Below are 25,222 nucleotides of genomic sequence, written 5' to 3' on the forward strand. Positions count from 1 at the left end.
TTAATGAGCTTTAGAGGTGCTGGTTGGAGGAATTTGCTTCCTTATGATTTATTTATTTATTTTTTTTGTCCCGTTCAGGACGTCCTGCAGGAGGGAGGCTGTTTTTTTTTTTTTTTTTTTTTAACAGATCTGGGGCTTTACTGCCCTCCTATTAAATTCCTCCAATTAGTCAAAAGGTGCAACAATGAGCCCTTCACACTCCCAAAAAAAAAACTTCAACAAACCACTAAAGGTGAGTTTTATGTTTTCTCAAAAGTGTTTTTTTTTTTTTTAAACTATTTACTTCAGTTTCAAAGCAGCCAACAGTCTCCCACACAGCAGAGCAAACCGCTCCGAACGGGCCGAACTGCTTCCGGTTTCTACGTCAAACCAAACTAACCAGCCGCTCGTGAAAGCTTCATATTTTACTGCGACATTAGACAAAGAACGCGATCAGCTCATTTCCCAAACTGAAGTCGAACCAGCACACGTTCACCGAAGACGCTCCACAATATTCACTAATTGAACTCCTGGCGTACAGACCTCAAATAAGAACAACTCGACTTCCTATGATCAGAAAACCCGGGGGGAGGGGGGCGGAGAAAACGCTTTCTTAATTCTTTTTTTTTTTTTCCTTCATCAAACATCCGCTCGGAGGAAGACGGCACACGTTATGAAGATGCAGCAATAATGTAACGGGCGGTTTTTCCCACTACGGCCTCGCAAGCGCCGCGTATGTACATTAACCACAAGGAGATAAAGAGACGACGGACCTCCGGGGGGGGGGGGGGGGGTGGTGGTGGTCCGCCCCCCCCCCCCCCCCCGCCGTGAGAGCCCGCCGCGAGGAAACGGCTCGAAACGGGCCGAGTCGAAGCCTCAGCGATGAGGTATTCACCAGCGTTTCCTCGCGGCCGTAGAAAAAGATCCGCGAAATCGATCCAATTCTCGGACGCGTTCGCCAGTTCGGTCAGTTTTACTTCTGCAGATGGATAACGTGGGTTTATTTAATACAAATTAATAAAAAAAAGTGGAGAAGGGGGGGGGAGAAGATCTCGCATCTTATTCTAGCACATAAATTCAGAAATCGCACGTCCGCTCTGCGAGTACCGTCTGATTGGAAAGCCGTCATGATGCAGACATCCGTGTTTCTAGAAAGGCAAATGTGAAGTCTGGTGACTAAAGGCAAGCACGACATTAAATATGCCACTTCGAGTGCACACGACGAGGAAAAAAAACAAAGAAACAAACTGCGCGTGCGGAAGAAAAAAAAAAAAAGTCCAGCTGAGTAAAATGTTCAGAGCTATGAAACATCATGTGCGCAAACAAAGGTGGCTTTCCTTTGTCGAGAGGTTTAACATATTCAACATTATTCTACAAAAGGTGATGAGCCCTCTCTTGGTTATAAAATAATGAACAGCAAAGCCGAGAAACGACGGCACACGCGACGACGTCCCCGTCGGCCGGCCCGAGGGCGACGCATCGCTCGCCCTCGGGCAATAATAAAAAAAAAAAAAAAAAAAAAAAAGGAGGAGGAGTTTAACGTTTGAAGGAAAGCTCCCGTTCGCTTTCCTCGACGAGAACGCGGACGCCGCCGTCGCGTCGGCGGTAAAATACGAGCAGCAGCCGACCAAAGCTCGGCGTGGAGGCTGGAAACGGGGCGAGCAGCTACAGGTCTCGTTCCTCCGTTAAAAGATTCAAGCGTCGTTTTTAAACTTTTGGTTTCCGCACGCAAAAATAAAACGAGTGAGCTTCAGAGGTTGCCGGTTGTCACATCGGGACGAACCCGTTTCCAGTCTTTACGCCGAGCTGACCTACATTCATATTCAGCATCCGGACTGAGAGTTTGGTGTCCAACTACTCGTTTAAACTCGCCGGGCCCCCCCCCCCCAAAAAAAAAAAAAGAGGAAATGAGAATGTTTGCAAAATGTTAAAAACTACTCCTTTAAGAGGGCAACGAGTTGCTCTCCGACACGTCCAAGTCCTAGCGTTAACAAGTTCCCTACCGTTTGTAGCAGCCGTACGAAAAGCTCCGGGTTAAGTTCGATATGTCTCGTTTTCACCTTTTTGCACGGCTTTAGCGACGGTCTGTAGTGTTGATTGCATGATCCGCTCTTCTGATGGCAGAAATCCCTGTTAATGCCACAACTACTTTTGCCCGTTCACGACGCGTTCCACGGCGAAGGCATTGAAATGGTTCTCGGAGACGAGGAGAGAGAGACAGGAAAAATTAAATAAAATAAAAAAAAACTAGATCTGAGGTTCGAATCGGAGAGCGGACGGAGCCGCAGCGACAAAACGGAAATAGATTGGGAAAAAAAAGGTACTAAGTTCAACTTCGATAGTGCGCATATTGTTGCGGGTAATCGCGTAGCGGTGAGATCTGTCGGAGGGGGGGGGGGGGGGGACTAAAGGTAGAAGCCGTTACTTAACCGGGAGAACGAGGAGCTTTTCAAGTCTGAAAGATGAACGGACTGATGTGGAGAGGCGGCACTACAGCGGAACTCACGGAAATATGTAAACTTGTATTCTATTCTTCATTGAGAGGAGTTAGTACAGGAGGAGGGAGGGAGGGAGGGAAGGAGGGAGGGAAGGAGGGAGGGAGTCGGGACAGGAGGGGAGTGCAGGGCGAGGAGGTGGGTATGATTGAGCGGGTGGTTTTCCGACGTCAAGGGCAGTGCGTCCGCGGAGGCCTCTGGGGCAGCCCGTTGTGGGCGGGCCGGTCCTGGTGGTGGGCGGGCCGGTCCTGGTGGTGGGCGGGCCGGTCCTGGTGGTGGGCGGGCCGGTCCTGGTGGTGGGCGGGCCGGTCCTGGTGGTGGGAGGACGTGGAGGAATGGTGGGGACCTCTGGAGCTGTTTGAGTGCTGCGACGTCGGGCCCCCCCCCCCCGCCGCCGCCGTCGCCGTGGTAGCGGTGGTTGGCGCGGCCGGCGTTCCTGTCGTGGTAGGAACTGCCGTTGTACCGCGGACCGCCCGAGTGGTAACCCTGTCCCTGGAAGGTGCGCCTGTTACCCTGGAAAATCTGACAGGAGAGCCACAGGTCAGTCGCCGGAGTTAAACCAACAGCCGCGGAGCCGCGTCGAGCTCTCGAGCGCCTCACCTGTTTGGCTGGTGGAGGGCGGGAGTCGCTGGGTGGGGTCTGGGCGAGGGGAGGGGTCTCCAGCAGGCTCGGACTGGCGACGGAGGAGGACGTGGAGCTGCAGCGGGACCGGTTTGAGTAGCTTGTGCGCGGGTGGTAAACTGCGAGAGGAACAACGAGGTCAGTCGCGAACACTTCCGACCTTCAAAAACCTTCTCGCGAAGCGGGACGTCGTCGAAGGTGGTCCGGGATCTACGGACCCTCCACACTTTTGGGATTTTACTCCTCAAACTCGTTCTGTGTTTTATAAATGTTTTATTGAACTAAAGCGGACTACTTTTACAGGTTTTTAAAAAAAATTTTTTTTAAACAAATACTTATTTTACTGCATGTAAACTAAATAAGATTTTTTTTTCACTGACCGTCTGAGGCCACGTCATGTTTATCAATATACACAGAGTGGAAATCAGTATAAAGGAGAGATGAACAAGATGCTGTCGTGATTATAAAAATTGAAAATTGGTGATCGTCATCCAGATATTTTTCAATTAGCAATTTAATTGTCTTCTGGTGATTTTAAGCCACTTTTAATTTCAAAGTCTAATCAGAGTTTAATTATGCACCAAATGAGGAAACCGTCTCTCGGCACGGAGCTTTGGAACATGTAAGCAAGAATCAAGATTTCTGTTCGTCTTTTAGGCTTCGAAACCAAGAACGACGCCACACGCTGCCGATGTGGCGCCGAGGTTTCTCCGGAGCCGGCGACTGTAATCAAAGAAGAAATGACCGGTAATGACAGGAACCGACAGTCATTATAAAACACTGTCCTGCTGATTCATTGTTCCATTAAAACCACGGAAGAAGAAGAAGAAGAAGAAGAAGAAGAAGAAGAAGAAGAAGAAGAAGAAGAAGAAGAAGAAGAAGAAGAAGAAGGGCATAACGAGGAGGCGTCGCGAAAAGGACGACGGTCACAACCTTTAAACGGTGGAAATCTCCACATTTTGGCCGACGAACGCAAACGACCATTCAAAACGATCCCGGACAGCCGGAGTGATCGCGACAGGTAAGCTCTGAACCCGATTTACCTGATCCGAACCCCGAGACGCTCGTCTTCAGCGGTTCAAGGTCGAACGTGAATCTCACAGCTTTGCCGAGGTCCTCGTCGTATTTACGTTCGCTCACAAAGTGCTGCAGGGGAAGAAGAAAAAAAAATACAAAAAAAAAAGAGAAATAATTTAGACCCGCGAGCGGCACGTTTCCAAATACAACATCGAGATGTTTTAAAATCGGCCTTTTTTTTTTCTTTCCGTCCGGTTTGATTTAACAATACAAATCTGCTTTCACTCAAATATCAACAATTAACAATCCTTTTCTGATTCAGCGGGTTTTGAGCCGAACAGTTAAACCGCGGCGACCTTGATGTCGGCTCGCAGCTCCGTCAGCTGCTCCTCGTTCATGGACGCCGACTGGTCCGTCAGCCGCCTCAGCTGCTCCGCTTTCTTCTGCCGGGCGTCCAGAATCACCACTGAAACACAGCAGCAGCAGCAGCAGCAGAGAGAGAGAGATGCTTTAACAGATCACGTCCACTTATCGAAGAAGTAATTCACTACGTAGTTCAATGCACCCGCGTGTTCCGCCGGACGGAAGGTCGGTTCGGGCTGCTGCCGAAATTTTGGGATCAAACTCTTCACTAAATCAACCGATGAACCAGTTTCGAGCCCGTTTTTGTGTCGAACGCGGTCCAGACTCCATCTGGGCGAGGAGAACGCTCAAAAGGTGCCATTTCTGTTATTTCCCCAAAGACCACTATCTGTTGTTTTAATAACAAAAACGATCAAACGCGCATTTCAGAACCATGAAGTCATTACTTCTGACTGCGTGAAAAAGTCTGAATGTTTTCACAACAAAGTCATAAAAAAAAAGGAAAGGAACATAACGCGGAAATCTTTTTTTTTTTTGCTATCGAGGCCGAGCTGCAAATACCAGGTTCAGCCGTTTATCGAGTGTTTTAGTGTGTAGATATATTCTTTCCATGAATAATGTATAAACAGAAAATTTCATTGCCCAACTGATTAATTGTTCGTCATTTTTAAGCAGAAATACTAAACACGCTCAAGGATTTGCTGGTTTTTTTTTTTTTTACAGTAATATAATAAAACATCTGATGTTTGGCTTTTTAGAAATTATAATAAAAACCCAAATGATGAATCAAAAAAAATAAGGAGTTAATTGATTGCAGTGGGGACACTTAAAAAGAATGTTTTGATAATTAGTAAATTATATATATATATTAAAAAAAAAGTTAAACAATTTGCTTTCTGGTCATGGTGTTGGCTTAAGATGACAATTTTTTTTTTTTTTATATCATTTTAATATATTTTTTTATTCTCTTAAATTCTACTATACTGTAGTTGCATAGAAGAACTGATAGCTTGAGAACAGAGAGACTCTATTGATAAATGCTTATTTGTGACATTAACGCCTTTGAATCTTGAATTCACTAGAAATTATGAAGTGCACGTTTTTAACTATTTTCTGAATTTTTACAGACAGAACGAGAACAGTTTGCAGCTCGAGGCAGCCGCCGCCGGTTCCTGGTACCAACAGTCAGATCGTCATATTCTGGATTACACTGAGCACTTCTTTGGTTCAGATTTGTAAACGACAAACAAAGCCTGGCAACTTTTTTATTTAAATTTTAAAAAAAAATTTTTTTTTAAAATCGGTCGTATCGCTGCCGTCAGAAGAACACAACGTGCATCAGCACGAGCGCAACGCAGCGCGGAAATCTGTGGACGGGGAATTTGGAGGAAACCCGGCTTTTGTAATGTCGAAGACGCACTAGAGTTTCTTTGCTTCCCTCTCGAGTCACCACACACCTCGCACAAAGACAGCATTCAGTCTCCCTTGACACCTGACACTATTCACTTCTTCCAGGCCGGGAACACAGAACGAAGGAGAGTGGCCTACTTGTACAAATATGCAGTCCTGCTCTGTCATGTCTCTCACACACACACACACACACACACACACACACACACACACACACACACACACACACACACACACACACACACACACACACAGACACACACACACAGAGACACACACACACACACACACACACACACACAGAGACACACACACACACACACACAGACACACACACACACACACACACACACACACACACACACAGAGACACACACACACACACACACACACACACACACACACACACACACACACACACACACACACAGAGACAGAGACACACACACAGAGACACACACACACACACACACACACACACACACAGACACACACACACACACACACACAGAGACACACACACACACACACACACACACACACACACACACAGAGACAGACACACACACACACACACACACACACACACACACACACACACACACACACACACACACACACACACACACACACACACACACACACACACACAGAGAGACAGACAGACACACACACACACACACACAGAGACAGACACACACACACACACACACACACACACACACACAGACAGACACAGAGACACACACACACACAGAGAGGGAGAGACACACACACACACACACACACACACACACACACACACACACACACACACACACACACACACACACACACACACACACACACACACACACACACACACACACACACACACACACACACACACACACACACACGTTGTAGGTATATCAGGACGCTGAGGGCACCACCACAGTTTTGAAGAAACTGGGACTTGCTGTTCCACAACAATTCCTTTTACTACCTCCGGAAGTGATTCAGGTCAGATTCTCTTGAATCAGGTGATCGTGTTTATGGGAGGAACAGCGGCGGCAGCAGCTCCCGGGTGATATGTGACGAGCAGGGTTCAGAGCACATACTGGGAAACACGGTACTTACTGGCCTCGGCTTTCACTTTGTCCATCTCTGACAGCAGAGTCACTTCTCTGTCCATTAAACTGGGAGCAGAAGAACGAGAGAGCAGAGGGTTAAATGTGCTTAACTTCCTCCAGGAGAGGAACACAGCAGGTGCAATACAATAAATACAACAAATACAATATTAAAGCAACAATAAACGCACCGTGGATCATATTTAGCTTTTATATTCACATGATAAATCACAACCGGAGTATTTTGTTGTTATTAGATAAACGGTTTAATTTTTCAGAGCCAACCAAGACATGAAAATCAGAGGGAGCAAATTCATTTCTTTGTGCAAACATTGATAACTAATGGATGAAATATTGTTCATGACTTCCTTCACGTCAAGGTACCCTGCAGGTTTTTTGACCACCGAAAGCACTAAAGAGAATTCGATTTTTTTTTTTTAAGATCAGGTTGTCGTGTTGTTTGTACCAATCACACACCCGAAGGATGCGTTACGTCTGTAAACAATTAAGAATTTGAAGTATTTTAGAGTCTTTTCTTTTTGGTTTCTTGGCGCCTTAAACGTTACAATCAGAATAACAAACAATTAAGACACTTTTGATTCTTTTAAAATTCATTCAGATGCCGATTCTGCACTTTAAACAGACTGATTGATTCATGTTTGAGAGATGGAATTAACCGTCTAAAAATCCCCTCTAGTGATTTATACAGTCACTTATTTATGGAGGGATTAAAGAAACTAGTACAATGAAATGATATAAATATTATAACTGTTATTATATATTATACATGATTTAAAAGGGAGCTAAATCGTTTTATCAGTGCCTCAAAGTTTCTACGTTGTGCATAATACAGAGGTTTCATAAAGTGACCGCAGGTTCAACATACAGAAGAGTTGCTTTCCTATTATGTAAAGCAAAGAAGGACAGAGGTGACAAAAATGCCCTTTGACCGCCTGATGATAAAAGAAAAACCCATAAACACTCGCTGCTTTGGTGAACATGATGTAACAGATGTCAGCTAAATAGTTTGGAACCAGAGAAACGAAACTGAAGTCTCTGTTGTACTTTTATGTTTGTCTTTCTACGACACGTGAAGAACCGCGACGGCGACGACAGACTCCAGCTGCTCAAATCCGGATCAAATGAGAATCACAACTTCCTTGCCGAGGATCGACATCACGATTTTCTCGCACAGACATTTGCGTTTTTAAATTCGAGTAATTATTCAGCCTTTATAACCGATATTTAAAAAAAAAAAAAAAAAAAAGTTGAAAACTCAGCCCACATGTGGTGAGACTGATGCCAGAATTAAATGTAGTGAGTGAATAGAAAGGACACGCATGCAGAAGTGGCTTCAGACAATCTGCCGAGTCATCTCTTCCTGCTTTAAGCTGGAGTCACGCGCCTGGAGAGACAAATGTCTTTGTGAAGCTCGAAGCTCTTTCTTGAGGTCGGCGGTGTGCCGTGCAGCGTCGCGTCGCGCCTCAAAGATGCATCGAGGATGTACATTTCAGCAAAGGGCGGCGCCAACAATCTTCCGGCAGAGATAAAAGAAACTACATTCCTCTTTGAGACACTTAACATCTTCGTAGCAGTTCGTTTGATATAAATTGCGGTTTCGTACACGTGACGCTGCGTTACAGTGGACACGGACGTTGTCCCCCAAAGGTTTGTTGACGGCAGAGAGAAACTCGATGGTTTAGCTTCTTCAAACATTTTAAATCAAAACACGCGATGAGACAAAAGTCGAGACTGACTTCAGATTATATTTCATGCTCTGTATGTAAATAGTGTGATAAATTAAGTATTTTAACAGTACGGGAAAATGTCAACCTACTGTTAATATACTTTTGGATATATGCATAACTTTTGAATCCATTTGTGTGATATGGATATAAAACGCATGAAATAAAAGCAAATGGCTCCAACTTTTGTCTCTTTGTTGTGTTATTTTCATCTTATTGGTTTTAGAATTGATTTTAAAAGATTTTGTTGATCACTGTTAAGGCCCGCTGGGGTCTGGCCCCGAGCTACATTATTGAAATGTTAGCCCCATATGAGCCTTAGATCCTCCGGTGGAGCCCTTCTGGCCGTTCCAAAGTCGAGGCTTAAATCAAAGGGTCGCCGTGCTTTTTCCATTAGAGCCCCTCGACTTTGGCACGACCTACCTGAGGAGATAAGGCGCGCAGAATCACTGGCTTCTTTTAAATCACTTCTTAAAACCCATTTTTATAGAATTGCTTTTAAGTGATGTCGTCCTTTCGTGCAGTTCTTTTGTTCCCCTGTTTTTGTTTGTTTATTTTATTCATTTTGGTTATTTGTTTGTTTTTCTTGTATTCATTACCTTTTTGGTTTGGTCTTTTTTTGCCTCCTGTTTTCTTAAATGTTTACCGGTATTGACGTTATGTACGACTATGCTTTGCTTCTCTGTAGAGCACTTTGTAAACTCTGTTTTTAAAAAGGTGCTATATACATAAAGTCATTATTATTATTTATACTCTTTTTTTTTTTTTTTTAAACTAGCTGAAACCCGACACCTTCTTCGACTTCATTTTTATGATAAACAACAGGAAATGTTTGTTGTAGTCATGGCAGCGTCGGTGTTTGACAAATCAAAAGTGTCAGCTGAATCACAGAAGAGTACGAGTACAACCCCTCCTCCCCCACCGAACTTTTTATACACTTTATGTTATTGTTTGGGAACCGAGTTTAGCATTTTAGGCCTTGGCTGCAGGTTTAGCTCACAAGTGCCTCAAAAAGTTCTCTGTCCTTTGGGAAACTTCTAATTTTATCTCCTTAAGATTCAGCTGGAGCCATGACTGCGGGCAGATTTTAAAATAAATCTACATACCAGGTCTGGAGCTCAGCAAATGTCTGCTTCATCCTCTTGATTGATGACTCCATCTCATCCTTGACCACTATCCTGTAGCGGGTCAGTGAAGCAGTGCATCTCTGCAGGTCCTTCACAGAGCGGTCGATGTTGGGAGCTGAGGATACATTAAAAGGAGACTTGAAGGGTTTTTTCTGTGTTTACAAGTTTAAGAACCTAATCAGCGCAGAAGTGCCGAGGCACATTTTGTCTCGGGTTATCTGTGCCTGGTCGGATATCAACTTAAATGTTTTCTTACACAAAAAAAAAAAAAAAAGAGATAAGAACTAACCCATTTTCTTCACTCCCACCGATCCCTGCTCATCGGAGCCGGGTGCCAATGAGGAAGTGGGGGGATGCGAGTTTGAGCCTGGCCTGTGTCGGGACTTGTTGCCTCGGGGACCCTGGTGATTCCTCGCTCCCTGCTGGGCGGCGGGGCTTGGAGCGCTACCTTGACTTTCTGCTTCTGCACCTGTGAGAAGACAACTTACTCTTTACAACAAATAAAAGTCATTTCAAAACTTACATTCCCCCCCCCCCCAAAATTGTTCACCCTTTTTAAATCTTCTCATTTAAGGTGAACCTTCCGAAGTTAAACTCACAATCCACAGACTTTAAATATCCATACTTCCTGCCATCCCTGAGCAGGTCATCCTCCCCCTCAAATGACAATTTCAAAAATCACCACCTCCGCCCAGCCCGTCCATTCTTTTGATTATCGTGCATCGCATTTTTAGCTGAGGAGCTGCTTTTACCGGTGGTTTCAGATGTGGCAGGTTCAGAGTCCAGCTCGGCTGCGTCCAGGGAGGCAGAGTCCAACTGTTCACTCAGTGAATCGAGCGACTCTCCATCCATTACCGACCCGTTGGCGTGGAAGCCGTTCATCTCGTCCTTGCCCTCCTCGGGCGATGCGGCCTCGGGTGGAGCCGGCTCTGCTGAAGCTTCCGGCTGAGGCTTGGGCTTCTTTTTCTTCTTGGGCTGGAAGCGGAGATATCAGTGTCAAACGCTTTTGTCCAAATCCTCTTTGTTCATTATCTCTTTCCTAATCGGTGCGGTGACACGGATCAAGTCGGTGCACGCAGGGTCAGGCGAGTTCTGATCTAAGCTAAAGCGACTCTCAGTTTACAGTGAATGAAGTGCAATTTAAACATCCAAAAGAGCGATAATCACTTTCTAATATTTCACAAGTAATGGCGAGATACTGCAGTGCTTGAAAGTTTGTCATTCTCTGTAATTCTGCCTAAATCTGATTAAATCATCAGATTTTCAAGTCCTGGAAGTTGATCAACAGAACAAATAAAGTTGATTAATATTAGGTCGTTTTTCCAAATAAATAAAGGACGGAGGAGGAGGTGTGACTAATCACAGTAATGCACAACTTTGGAGAGTAAGTATTCCAAGTTATGATGCTTGAGCAACGTCAGCAATCGCGTTACACACATTTCATTGACCACTGGCAACACGTACGTTTGTGATTTCACCACCGAACGGAAACATGAGCAGAGACCACACGTCTAATTCTGTGTCACCTTTTTGGGGAACAGAAAAATAGAAGTCCCAGGGAGTAGTGGCGGAGAGAGAGAGTCAACAAATTGAATTTTTAATGGTCATCTGCATCAAATGTTTCCCCTCAAGCACCTCACAACGTCACACAGGTGGGGACCAATTCACGGAGCACAGCCCCGGTCGAAGGCTTTCTGAAGCATTTCAAGGGTCTCTTCTGCCCAAAAGTTAAGTGCTTTCTCCTGCTACATGCAAATCACTGCAAATAACTTTGAACAATATTCTTATCTCAATTATTAGACACGAGTTCTTTTGATCAACTTCTAAACTCTGAAGAGTTCGCAAACATCCTCGAGCGCCACGGTGAATTTACTGACTCATCAAAAGAGATCTAAAGTTGCAGGCTTTCCGGTTCTCACCTTCTTTTTGCCGGTGACGTTCCACTCCTTCAGGATCTCGACTGCACTCCCTGAGGCGTAAACCACAAGCACTCATGACGAAGGCAGCCGGTGACACACGACAGATTTGACATGCTTTTAATGCCGTCTCAATATCTGAACGCCCCGAGGCGTCTTAATTAGTAACAAAACAGCGTGATGGGCGTGGGACAACGCTGCTGTTCTATAATTAAACCTGTCAAACTTGAAGCATGCGCATGACGCGCCACTTCTGAATGTAAAGATCAAAACGTTGTTCTCAAGGTTACGGACGAAAGGAATGTGGGCGGCATGTTGGGACAGGTTTAAAGCCGTAAGCTGACAAAGTAGTTTTGGAAATACATGTATGGAATTACAGAGGCTCCATCGGAGTATTTGTGGAGGGAAATACGATGCATTACATTGACTACGAGATTGTGGATTATCCTAAATCTTTTTCTTCATGCAGTGTAAAAAAAAAATATATGTATTTTTTTAAATGGAAATATCCTGTAATCTCAGTAATCCTCAGAGCTTTGTGTTCAAACACAGACATCTTCATACCGTCCAAGAAAGCCTGCACGGCCTTGTCAACGCAGTTCTCAAAATGCTGCAAGACCAGCACGATCTCATTGTTGCTCTTGTTGGGGACGACGGCCCTGACGGCGCTGATCTGTAAAGAAAAACAACAAAACCAAACTCTCAGGGTGGGTCAACGTTTACTGACGTTGCCTAGTTCCTGAACTTCAAATGGAGAAATGCACAAACCAGCAGCTTGAAACGCCAATGAAAGAATATTTTTAACACAAATTTGGGGTAACTATCTCTAACTTCTATAATTGTTGAAAAAAAAACAAAAAAAAAACAATTAAATTAAATTATTTTTAAAAAACAATTATATAACACAATTTTCAGTCCCTCCACACTCACTGATCCCTGCTGCTTTACAATACTGTACATTTGTATTGAACTATTTCCATTCTTTTACATTTATTTTCTAAGTTTCTTTAAAGTCTTTAGATTATATCTTTTTTTTTTAATTTTTGTTTTATTCTTGTTGAAGGTAAAAGGAGGAGGAATATCATTGGATGGTGTAACCACCTGCGTATATATGTAAATAAAAAACAAATATTTCGTCCCTTCTTTTAAAGTACCTCTAGAAAAATTATAAATCCAACCCCAAACAACCTGCGATAAAAGCATTACAACACTGCAGTAAAACTACGAGTCATCCTATTTTCCTTAAGGTCCTCCATTATAGATTAACAGCTTGGAAGAGGCTGAGGCTCCCTGTCACGATATATCTCAGGCAAAGTCATCTTTCCAAGGATTTTAAGATATCGGAGGTGCTGAGCTCAGAAACGGTCTCTGACACTGATAAACCATCTCCCATTAATTTTAAATGCTCCACTTTTCCTACAGCAGCGCTTTGACTGGTGCTCATGCTCTGACAACTTGCCCTCCCAGGTTTCCTGTTGCCAAAAGGAAGCTCTACCTCCCAATTAATGAAACTAAGAGCCAAAGTTTAGGAGTGTCCGACTTTAGGAGCAGATTAAAGGCAGATCATTACGCTGATTTTGTGAGGGTGACATTTCTAATTAAGCCCTTAAAAATAAAACCCGTGGCGTGAAAACGTTCCTACCTTCTCCTTCATCCTCTCCGCCGTTCCTCCCTGGGACATGACCATCTTGGAGCGAGTGTCAAACACCACACCAGATGTATCTGGAGAAAAAAAACCATAGCAAAACCTAAGAGTCCGCCGTCTGTCCACGCCTTGAATCCTATTTATAAAACCCTTCCAGGACATCATTTGCAAAACAAAACAACCAGCAGACATCTTTAGAGCTCTCTGGCAAATTCTACATGTCTGAATCACAATCACGTCACATTGTGCTTGAGAAGCTGACACAGGAGTATTTACACTGTTTGATCAAAGATTTGCTTCTTGCGAGTGTACACACAATATGAAAATGAAGACGCCAGCGGGCGTCAGAGTACTGTGGAGGTGGAAGGATGTGTTATTTTGGCATTGAAGCACAACCACTTCAGTTACTACTCAACTACTCAAGCACTTGTGAAAATAAATGAAACCTCGTCGCATCTGTGCCTGAACTGTCTGGAATTGGCATACGATTTAAAAAAAAAAAAAAAAATCACTAAAAACCAATGACGGCCTCTAAAAAGACATTTTTCGAAGAGGAGCCACGTCAGTGTTTCTTCTTATCAAGTGGGCAGAATAAAACCGGTGCATTGTAGAGACAGCTGAGTTGAAGTTTAAAAAAGAGAGAAAAGAAAAAGTGGGGGCTGAGGATGCTTCTCTTTAAAGTGATACACAAACGTGTAGCGCCGGAGTAAAGTCCAAACTTAATCTACGGCCATTTAAAGACAAGACAAACCTGCTCAGCACTTGTAAAAGTTGTTCTCACGTATGAAAGTAGGTTAATGTCACACATAATATCCACAGCGTTCCCATTTATACTCGCTCAAAATCAAGGTGGAAGTGCTGCCGTCTTTCAGACCACGCTCGTAATTTTAGGACAACTCCATTACAATCCAGCTGAAAACAATCCAGTACACATTTATTTGTACATAATTCATAACCATGACCTCCCTAGAATGTAAACCGTGTGAGTGTGTGTACAATACATGTATACAATAAAATAGAGATTCATAGTTTGCTGATTCATCCTTAGAAGGTTTATAAAACAGGCACTCACCCCTTTGGCTGTTTTTCTTGGCCATGTTGTCAGAGGTATTTGAGATTTTACACTTCCGCTGTTGTACTCTGCAATATAACCCTTTGAAATGTTAAAGCTGCCGTTCAAATAACAGCTCCCAGTCTGGTAACTTTCTGTTCTTCCTGCTGGAGACGCCAAATGAGGCTCACAACTGGCAGAAGGGCTGGAAGAACGAGGTTCAGATCCTGGCCTTCACCATTTAGGCAAAGATTTGGGTTTTCCCCCTTTTTTTCCCCCCCCGTTACCAAGTCGATCCAAACCTGTGTGGAAAAAGAAAAACAGAAACTCAGCCGTGCTTTCAGAGCCGGTGATCAAAAATGGTTAATGCCAATGTTCAAAAACACTTATTGAAACAACCTACGTAAGAAAAAAAAGAAAAAAAGAAAAAGCTAACTGCAGTCACGTAGTGCAAAGTGAAACAAAATGCAAACAACTTCCAATTTTTATAAGAGCTGGAAAATAAATGCATTCAAATGAAATGAAATCCGTTTCCTCTGGCAATAAAATATGGATGAAAAACACATTTCAATAAATTATTGTCTGTCTGGCGGAGCATTCTCTAAAAAATCTGCAGTTAATATTGTCCTTGGCAGGGACAACGCATTTAATTCGGAGGGGAAGAAGTTAGCAGGGCTGCAGGGTAACACATCTTTGAAGGGTATTTCCTTTTTCTCAGCTCTGTGCAGGAATGGTAGGCGAAAAAGACCACGAGGTTAACGCCAAACACTCACCAGGCCTTCGCAGTCAGGACCACAAACATTTAAAAATACATACATGTAAATGTTTTATGCATGATCAAAAACTGCCTCGGATATTTGAGCATTTTTTTCCACAGACAAACGATTCAGCGTTTTCTGACCTGCGGACAATTCTGCACATTTTCATACTGTAAATTAAACAGCGAATTGCAGCCGAAGCCTGACGGAGTCGTCCGTATTGTCTTTAAATCAATCGAAGATTTTACCGTTTCTTCACTTCATAGTGGGAAAATAAAACTCTCCGACGGATAACCAATACTCTACACGTGCACCTTATCAGAGTTTTATGTAACTGCGTCCGTTTCAGCCTTAAAAATGCTTCAACCCCGGTCAGATCAAGATTTTAAGGACCGGCCGTTTCTCCGTTCTAGGTTTCCTTTTCTGATGCTGGTTTTGCTGGAAAAGGAAACTTAGAAAGGACTCTGCAAACCCACACCCTCCAGATTAGGACTTGGCACACACACACACACCACAGAGTCCTGGTTTCACCACACCTTCACAGACGTCAGACTCGCATTGGCACAGTTCAACAAGTGACACTCGCATCAGCCGTTCGTGCAAAAGACCAGGCTGCATTATGTTTATCAAGAGGGATGGTGCTTGAATCCTCAAGAGGGCCAGGTGTACTCATGTTCAGTGATGCCATTTAGAGGAAGATTCAAAACCCGGGGCTCGAGTGAAACTTAAAAAGTTATGCATGTGTGACAACATGCAACAGGAAAAGAAGAAGAAGAAAAAAAAGAAATAAGAGAAGCCACCAGTTTGTATGGAGGGTAAATTTTACATTTTCTAACAGCTATGAAAGAGCTGGTTTCATAGTCAATGAAACAGGTCACAGCTGATAAGCAGATTTCCTCAAATAAAACAGGAAATGGTCAGTGGCAGGCTGAGAGAGAGAGAGATCAGCTTGCATCTGTCTTTAAATTCTCAGTCAAAGTCAAGAGTATTGTGGCTTTAAAAAAAAAAAAAAAAAAAAAAAAAAATAGGAGGGTCTCCTTCAAATCTCAAAAAGAAACAACAACCTCATCTTTCCTGAGGAGCTTCAAACATCCAACAAATGTTCACGTCAGCTTTCAAATAAACAACCCTGCCTGCCTGCAGAGCGGTGACAATACGAAACACAGCTATTTGAACCCGCAACGTCACTAATATTTACACATTTACAGCCAACTCGTACCTCCGTGCAAGTTGCACGACGGAGTCTCGAGTTCATGTCACGGCAGCTCGTTTCACGTCTTTTTTTTTTTTTTATTATTATTATTATTTGTTTTTTGGGCTGAAGTCCGCAGGTTACGTGCTAATATTACCTAACCTTGCAAATGATTAGCTTTTGCAAAAGGCTCCGTATCGATGACACACACACACACATAAAAACAACAACAACAACAACACAAATCAACATTTTAAACCCGAGGCAAGAGAGAGATCTGGCGCAGCACGACGCGGGAAAAAAAACAAACAACAACAACAACAAAAAAACAACAACAACAAAAAACTGCTTCTTTCTGGATGGACCGCTAGCCTTTAGCTCAACGTTAGCGCGCCATCCTTTTTTTTTTTTTTTTTAGCTCCTCAACTTGGACGTTTCCCGACGCTCAAAAAAAAAAAAAAAAAAAAAAAACCCTGCTATTAAAGCATCCGGTACGAAGTCCGAAAAGCCGTAACGGGGTTCGTATACGTACTTGGTGTTGGCAGCGAGCTGAACAGTAGCTTCTGGAAACGGGTTGTTGTGTTTTTTTACCGCAGCTCCTTACCGCCAGCCGTCTTTCATGCCAAGTAAGTCGGCTGCTTGGGGGCCAATATTTTTCCTTCCACCAGACTCCTTCAGGGTTGCCAGGTCGGAGTCGCAAAAACCCCCGTTTTTATCACGGTCCAACTCGGACTGACTAATTTTGCATTTCTATTCCGTTGCTGATAATAGAGTATTTTTTTTTTTTTTTAAATAAATAAATAAATAAAGTTGGCATACATTTTGATGATTAGATAATAATGCACAGAATCATCATTGTATTAAATATTTATTTTCCTGTTACACTCTGCTTTTCCTTCCCCCCCTATGTATACATTCATATTTTCTTGGTCCCGCTTCAAGTATACAAATAAATATTTCATATTATTATAATTTGATAGTAATGCACAGAATTATCATTGTATTAAATATTTATTTTCCTGTTACACTCTGCTTTTCCTTCCCCCCCTATGTATATATTCATATTTTCTTGGTCCCGCTTCAAGTATACAAATAAATATTTCATATTATCATAATTTGATAGTAATGCACAAAACTCTTTTTCATTTATTACCAGCGTAACTGATTTTTGCGTATCCTTGCCCATGCATTTACGCATTATCTTGGTCACACATCATGTATACTAATATTTATGGCACATCAAATGCATACTCTCGCCTGTTTTTATTATTGTTGTTATGATTTAATATTAACAAACAAAATTATCGTTGTGATTAAAGATTACTTATTTTAATTGACTATTCTCATTTATTACCAGCGTCACTTTCCTTCCCTCGTGTATTTACATATTTTGTTGGTCAGACATGAACGCAAACGTAAACAACCACAGTTAAACTGTTGACAAACACGTAGGTCGCCTTTCTGATCTCTGCTTCTTTCCTTTTATGTATTAGTAACACTGTAACTGTCCTTTAACAGCATTTTGCACGGTGGCTGAAGGATTGTAGGCATGTCTGCCTCCATAAGAAAATGTGTTTCAACGAGTACACACATTTAAAGTCATTATATGAGCTCTATCTCATATTAAAATATGATATTATTAGTTTTACATCCAGCAAGAAAGCTGTAAAAAGAAGTTGTTTCGATTCAACATACTTGGATTTAATTCATGTGTCCAACACTGATGTAAACTGTGTCTGATTAAAATACAAACCACAAAGCTGCTGTGCAGGTTTTCCTGCTGTCTGATTGGTCTATTCTATCCTGCTATCTGATTGGTCTATTCTCTCCTGCTTTACTACTGGTCTATTCTATCCTGCTATCTGATTGGTCTATTCTATCCTGCTTTCTTATTGGTCTATTCTATCCTGCTATCTGATTGATCTATTCTATCGTGCTGTCTGATTGGTCTATTTTATCTGATTGATCTATTCTATCGTGCTGTCTGATTGGTCTATTTTATCCTGCTATCTGATTGGTCTATTCTATCCTGCTTTACTACTGGTCTATTCTATCGTGCTATCTGATTGGTCTATTCTCTCCTGCTTTCTTATTGGTCTATTTTATCCTGCTATCTGATTGGTCTATTCTATCCTGCTTTCTTATTGGTCTATTCTCTCCTGCTATCTGATTGATCTATTCTATTGTGCTGTCTGATTGGTCTATTTTATCCTGTTATCTGATTGATCTATTCTATTGTGCTGTCTGATTGGTCTATTTTATCCTGCTGTCTGATTGGTCTATTTTATCCTGCTATCTGATTGGTCTATTTTATCCTGCTGTCTGATTGGTCTAATCTATCCTGCCGTCTGATTCTGCACCCTTCCTACCGTGCCTAAACTGCCAACAAAGGCTGATTTGCCTTTCATTTTCACTTAAGCCTATTTCCATTATTAATAAATAGCTCCAAATAACAACATAAGTCACGTCAGGGCTCTGAACACAGTGAGGTCCTCACAACAGAAACCTACAGATCATGTTCAGGTTTGTACCATGAACCATTTAATCATCAATAAGCAACATGACAACACATAAAAATCCGTCCAGCTGTGTCTCAGCAGCAGCTTGTTCACGTTCCTCTGTGTGGAAAATCTGCAGCTGCTCTATGGTTTAATATTTCAAGTGTACAAGACTCCATACAACTAAACATTTCAGGCCGATGACACTCAAATGTGTTGCTCTCCAGAATTTACAGCTCAGACACAGTTTACATCAGTGTCGGACACACAACGTTAAGTCTAAGAATGTTTAACAGAAATAATCTCTTTTGCCAGTTTTACTGTGTCCAGATGTGGAACTACAGTGTGTCTTTGTCCAGATGTGGAGCCTTGAGCTCACATAAGATGATTACAGGAGATAACTGCTCTGAGAGGGTGTTGGAATAAAATCAAAGATCACGTCATGCATCTCGGTTAAACTTTAAAACCCCGAGGGCAGACTGGCGTCTTCGCAAGAGGAGGTTCCGACCCGGTGCAGCCGGAGGAGGGCAGCTGCCGGCGCCCGACTCAGAAAACTGCAGCCGCGTCGCTCCCGCGAGGTTTCAACATCACGTGACGTCGTGACGTTTTGTGCAGCGGCCGGCTAATGTCGGACAAAATGACTAACCAAATCGCGCTTTGTTGAAAGTCCAGCGCGCATCACGTTAAGGCGTCGCTGCGCAACCTTTTTTTTATTTTTATTTTTTTAAATTTTTTAAAAATGTATTAATTTTTTTCACATGCAGACTTATGGCTGCGCAACGCCGCACGAAGTCGAACTGCGCGGCTAACCGGCCAAACCTGGCAACCCCGCCGAGTCCACGTCACTTCCGAAGTCGAAGAATTAAGGTGCGCTCGGTTTGCCGCCTCGCACAGCCCGCCCACCGCCTTTCATACCCCTCCTCCCCTTCCCCCCCCTCCGCTCCTCCCCCGTCCGCGGGCCGCTGCCGTGACCGCTCTCACCTCGGACGAAGGAACGAGTTTAAAGGCAAATCTTTAAAGAAGAAGAAAAAGAAAAGAAAGCAGGAGCTGTAGCTTGTGCTTGCCGCGAGGGACCGGGGAGAGGAGACTCCCGTTACCGACCGAGTGTGTGGGGAGGGAGGGACGGAGGGAGAGGGGTGAAGCGGAGCGGCACATTACACCAAAATGGCAACCCCCTATGTCACGGATGAATCCGGTAAGGCTTGATGCAGACACCTTTGTGCAACTGGAACTTAATTATCTCCGTTAAACACGACGCTTTGCAAAAAACCTGTCTGAAAGCATCTGCGGCGCCGGTTGCCACCGGCAACGCGTTTTAAACGACGCCGTCGATTCAAATGTTTTGTTTTGTTGTTGTTTTTTTTTTGCAGCTAAATGCTACTTTAGTAGCCGGAACGCGGCTAGTTAGCGTGTCGCTAATCGCAATTCACGAATTATCCACCAAAAAAAAAAAAAAGAAAATAGAAAACATCCTGTTCTTTTTAAATCTTCCGATTGTCAGACTTTTATTTTTTTTTTTTTTGCCCACGTTACCTGTTTTTTTTTGTTGTTTTTTTTTTATCTCGTCGGTTGCAGCATGAGGCTAAATGTGATGGACGACACCGACAACTATCACGGTACTTTATTCACAGGAGGGCTGCAACCAAACATTACTTTTTCATTCATTATTATTATTATTATTATTTTGATTTCTCCACAAAATGCTAGAAAACGGTGGAAAAATTTAAAAAAAAAAAAATCCACTTTTGTTGTTTTTTGCCCCCAAAAATCTTAAAGTTTTGTCACTCAGAAAAGCATGACGTCATTATATTCAAGTGTTTAACTTTTTTTTTTTTTTTTTTTTTTTTTTTTTTTTTTTAAAACAAGAAAAAAGTTTCTTTATTGATGGAGAAAAAAAAAATCACATTTTATTTTCTGTCAATCGATTAAATTAGATTATTTGAGATATGTTTTCGAGAGAGGAAAAAAAAATAACATTGGCTTTTAATGTGGTTTATTATGATGAGCAAGCAGGTAGAAACGCATTATTGATTGTTCACAAGCTATAACTCGATCTGCATTATTTTCAGTATCAATTCGTCTTCCAATTTTCTCGATTTAATCGATGACGTGTTTGGTCTTTTTAAAATGGTGAAAAAAAATCCCCCAAAAAAACGTGAGCTCAAGGTGCAAACTAAAAAAAAAGGCCACAAGCAAAAGATGCTCAACTTTATTAGGAGTAAATGTCTGATGGGCCAAAAGCTTAAATAAACTGCATGAAGTAGTTGTTGCAGCTCGAACAAGAACAGTAAGATCAACTCCGAAAAGAGTTAAACTCGCTATGGAAAAATGTATCTTGCGACCCTTAAGAGGGGTCTCGACCCCAAGGTTGGGAACTGTTGGTCTTGTATACTGAACAGTTACATCCTCTCGTGTTTTATACGTCACACGGTCGACCCTTGCGATGTAAAATGTATAACTATGATGAAAATTCAGTGAAGTGTTCCTTCAAATAATGTCCCCCCCCCCCCCCCCAGTATATTTACACCGTTTTTGTTCCTGTTGCGTGAATGTGCTAAAGATTTGTAGGCTTCGGATGTAAACTTAATCGAAGCGTTTGTCTTTTTGTTTGTAAGTGTTAAACCCATCACATACACAGTGACATCTGGTGGTTTTCACAGTTTATGGCAGCCCTTCAAGACGGCACTCAAAACAACTCTGGTTGTATAGTTTCATTCGAATAAAAGTCTCAAGTTATTTATCGTGTGCTGTTGCAGCAGCTGCACACATTACATATTACATATCACCGCGTCGTACAGTGAAACAATTAATAACTTCCAGGTCCAGTGTAAATATGTTTTTGTTGATATGCTATATTAAATTACCACTGCACTGATGTCTTTACAGGCTCTGCTCCCACACGTGTTGCGTTCATGGTCACAATGTGATGTGCAGAATGAAGTCCATTAAACTAAACTTTTGTTACATTCCTGCTTAATATCAGTAAATCATGGTCAGATGACGATCTTTAGACTTTATTAATCCCACGGTGGGGAAATTTAGTCGTCACGGCAGCATAGAAACACAGTTAGAAAAAAATACAAATAAAAGGTGCACACAATAAGACCAAAATTACAAACACGTATACAATAAGAATACGATAGATAAATTCAATTCTTAATGTTTCTCACTCATTCTCCTCCTTTTAGCAGAAAGAAATTGCTGCAAAGCCTCCAGAAAAAAGATGTTGAGATTTTGGTTCACTGGGAGTTTTGTGCTTGTAGTCCTCGGAGTCAGATTTTCAATGAGCACGTTATTTTTTATATATATATATATTTTTGTTTTTTTTACCTCTTTCAGCAGATTAAAGTGAAAACAGCCTCGTAGTTTTAAACTCAGTCATTCCTCATTCTGCACAGTGAAGTTCAGATAGTCAACTGTAAGAGAACGAAGGTAACAAACATGTTTTACTGCAGGATGACTTTTAACATTACAGATCTACTGAAGGTGAATTCCCTCTCTAAAAAGTTCTGCCTGTTGCTCTTCAGGGAAATACATCGCTGCCACTCAGCGACCTGATGGAACGTGGAGGAAGCCGAGGCGTGTGAAGGACGGTTATGTGCCCCAGGAAGAAGTACCTGTGTAAATGCACTCCTCTTCCTTACTGTGAAACCAGCGAGGAGGCTCCAGAGACATGAGAGCCGGCCAATGTTTATTAGAAATCATTCATAAGCTGCGAGCAAAGTGGAGCGTTTGTCCTTTTTTTTTTTAACGGTGTTTCTGTCGTTTTAGGTACGAAAACAAGTATGTTAAGTTCTTCAAGAGCAAACCGGACCTGCCGCCGGGTATGAACCCATCTGAGGAGACTACACAGCAGCAAAAGATCCCCGACAGCGAGACAGCCGGCCTCTCCAAATCCGCCAAACGCAACATGAAACGCAAAGAAAAACGAAAACAGCAGCACCAGGACGAAGATGCCGACGTGGAGTCGGTGACCGACGGGGTCGAGAACATGTCCATCTCAGCCGGCGGCGAGTCCGAGAGCAAGACGGCGACGGTTTCTGTCTCGTCTCCCGACGACTCTTCAGCGGCGGCGGCTGAAAAGCTCAAGAAGATCAAAAACCTGAAAAAGAAGCTGCGGCAGGTGGAGGACTTGCAGCAGAAAGTGGACTCTGGGGAAATAAAGCAACTGACGAAGGATCAGTTGGAGAAGCTGGGTCGGGCCAAGTTCCTGCAAGAGGAGCTCCGGGAGCTGGAGCAGGATTCATGAAGCAATAAAGGACAGCTGAAGAGTCGGACAGACTGAACACACAAACTACAGACAGGCAGGGACCTGTGCCGCTTTGTGACCACAGCTTCCATTCAACATCTTCCACCTATTTGAATTCATCATGAACGCCGAAAGTTAAATAAACAGTCCCAAGCCGATTACAACCGGACATCTGCGTAGCAGGAACCACGTCTCCACGACGGACACGCCGTTTGTTTTTTTTAGATTCAGACACCAACATAACATTGTGACTCCTGTTCATATACTTGATATTCTTGTAACAGCCTGAACAGTCATTTATAAACATGTTTTAAACAAATCATTGTGACGTGTTCTGTGCATGTCAGTTCTTCCTATTTTGTACCTTTTCATATCATCAGAAGTCACTCGCACATGAACTGTTGAAGATACTTCGTCGACCTGTCTGCTCTAGGAACCGGTGTTTTTGTGAATGATTGGATGGCCTCTTGTGGTCACACTAATGTTGAGTCTACACAGTCATTACATTTATTAAAATACACGCTGCATAAAGTGTTTATCTTTTTATGACTTCTTAGTAAAAACTGTCTGGGTAGCGTGGAGGAGTGTTATTTTGAAAAGCAAATAAAAAAACAACAGGTATTTCTGGAAATGGTTTATAAACTTTAATGTAGGTTTGTGCCATATCGTGTCGTTCTCGATAATAAAGATGTCATTTTTAATATGATCGAAACAATGTATTGCAAGTATAGCGATATCCAGACTTGATGTTAAGATGTTATAGTGTTAAGCAGTGTAACAGTATAACATACGTGTGCAATTTAGCCACAGCGACAACAAACACGGCTGACAGTTGGTTCCAAAAACGAGTGATTTAATTTGTGTCGAGGTGGTTTCGTGACAAATGAAAAAAAAAACAAGGTATTATGTCAGTTTTTACTGAACGTTTAAAGGCAAACTGTTACATTTATGTTGATATATTAAACTATAATACTTATTTTGTTCAGATTTTATGGTCTTAAAATGAATCCTGAAATTTTTCAGTAGGAATATTTTTTTTTTTATCGCAGAATTATCCTGAATGATTGTGATATTATTTCAGGTTTCTATCGCCCGCCTCCGATTCTCAGACTCAGCTCTGAAGCATCTCATTCCTGCCCCGTTAGTCTATTTTACATTGTCTTGTGAAATGAGATAAATTCTCATAATTTCAAGAAAAGCTCATCTAATCACGAGATCTTTTCTCGTAAAAACAATCCTTATTACAAGATAAGACCTCCAGATTTCTTTACGTTGTTGTGCTTTCGTACTGGGGGGGGGGTTAAAAAAAGAAAAAGTTTGAAAACAAGAAGGCTCTAAATCGAAGCAGCAGAGTACTTGACATCCTGATCTTTAGTCTGCTGTAAGGGTTACCACCCCACGACCATAATGGATAATGTGATAGCAGTATTTATGCTTTAACAATCTAGTCTGCTAAACATTTGTTCTTGCCAAAATAACCCAAAAGAAATCATTGAGGTTATTTTCTTCTACTTCAGAAACCTCCAGAGTCACAGAAAACAACATTCAGCTGCTTGAGCTCTTTGTGTGACGTGCTGAACCTAAAGCTTTAAATCGGTGGAGTGTCCCTTTAACTCAAAGACTGTGTCCTAATTTAACACTATAATTTCACACCGTATGTATTTATCATTATAATACATTTGCAGTTATACACACAAACTGTGACTTTAGATTTATTTACAAATAAAAATACATTTCCAGATATTACATTTTTTAGTTTTCTGTCTTTATGGAGCTTCTTCACGATGCTTTGTAGTTAGTTATAGTCATTTAATTAATTCAACCCCTTCCCTCCCCCTTGAAGTTTAGACCTACAGCTAAAAGAGCTTATTTTTCATAAACTGTAGCACATTTTGTTTTGCACAGTTTTGTTAAAACATGCCTTGTACTGGTGATAGATCAGCGGTTGTCGCTGATGTGTCAGATTAAAATGGGAACCATTGTTTTGAAGCACCTGAGCTGAGCCTCTTTAAACATTTTTACGATCCTTTGTTCCACGATGTAACAG

General features: G+C 42.3%; 2 protein-coding genes across 2 annotated transcripts; one reads left to right on the plus strand and one right to left on the minus strand.

The window, feature by feature from the left end:
• Positions 1 to 2,560: 2,560 nt before the first annotated feature.
• spats2 (spermatogenesis associated serine rich 2) lies at positions 2,561 to 17,055 on the minus strand. The gene is given in 14 exon segments (XM_069704223.1): positions 2,561 to 2,863; positions 2,865 to 2,996; positions 3,075 to 3,214; positions 4,139 to 4,241; positions 4,469 to 4,578; positions 7,005 to 7,063; positions 9,846 to 9,981; positions 10,156 to 10,335; positions 10,619 to 10,841; positions 11,786 to 11,835; positions 12,347 to 12,455; positions 13,425 to 13,504; positions 14,500 to 14,780; positions 16,961 to 17,055. Coding segments are annotated over 13 exon segments (1,566 nt in total). The 5' UTR covers positions 14,525 to 14,780; positions 16,961 to 17,055; the 3' UTR covers positions 2,561 to 2,644.
• Positions 17,056 to 20,050: 2,995 nt separating this feature from the next.
• pym1 (PYM homolog 1, exon junction complex associated factor) lies at positions 20,051 to 25,169 on the plus strand. The gene is made up of 3 exons (XM_069704225.1): positions 20,051 to 20,121; positions 22,454 to 22,547; positions 22,698 to 25,169. The coding sequence occupies exons 1-3, from the start codon at positions 20,091 to 20,093 to the stop codon at positions 23,173 to 23,175; spliced, it is 603 nt and encodes a 200-aa protein (XP_069560326.1). The 5' UTR covers positions 20,051 to 20,090; the 3' UTR covers positions 23,176 to 25,169.
• Positions 25,170 to 25,222: the final 53 nt, after the last annotated feature.

This window comes from Brachyistius frenatus, unplaced genomic scaffold, assembly GCF_029030835.1.
Source record: "Brachyistius frenatus isolate BFR_SWC_R1_liver_20210118 unplaced genomic scaffold, ASM2903083v1 Contig_50, whole genome shotgun sequence".
Lineage (NCBI taxonomy): Eukaryota > Metazoa > Chordata > Actinopteri > Embiotocidae > Brachyistius > Brachyistius frenatus.

Bases quoted from the DNA above. Each gene is read 5' to 3' on its own strand.
- pym1 (XM_069704225.1), top strand. From the start codon at position 20,091: ATGGCAACCCCCTATGTCACGGATGAATCCG. The intron at 20,122-22,453 runs GTAAGGCTTGAT...GTTGCTCTTCAG, and splicing joins CTATGTCACGGATGAATCCG to GGAAATACATCGCTGCCACT. The intron at 22,548-22,697 runs GTAAATGCACTC...CTGTCGTTTTAG, and splicing joins CCCCAGGAAGAAGTACCTGT to GTACGAAAACAAGTATGTTA.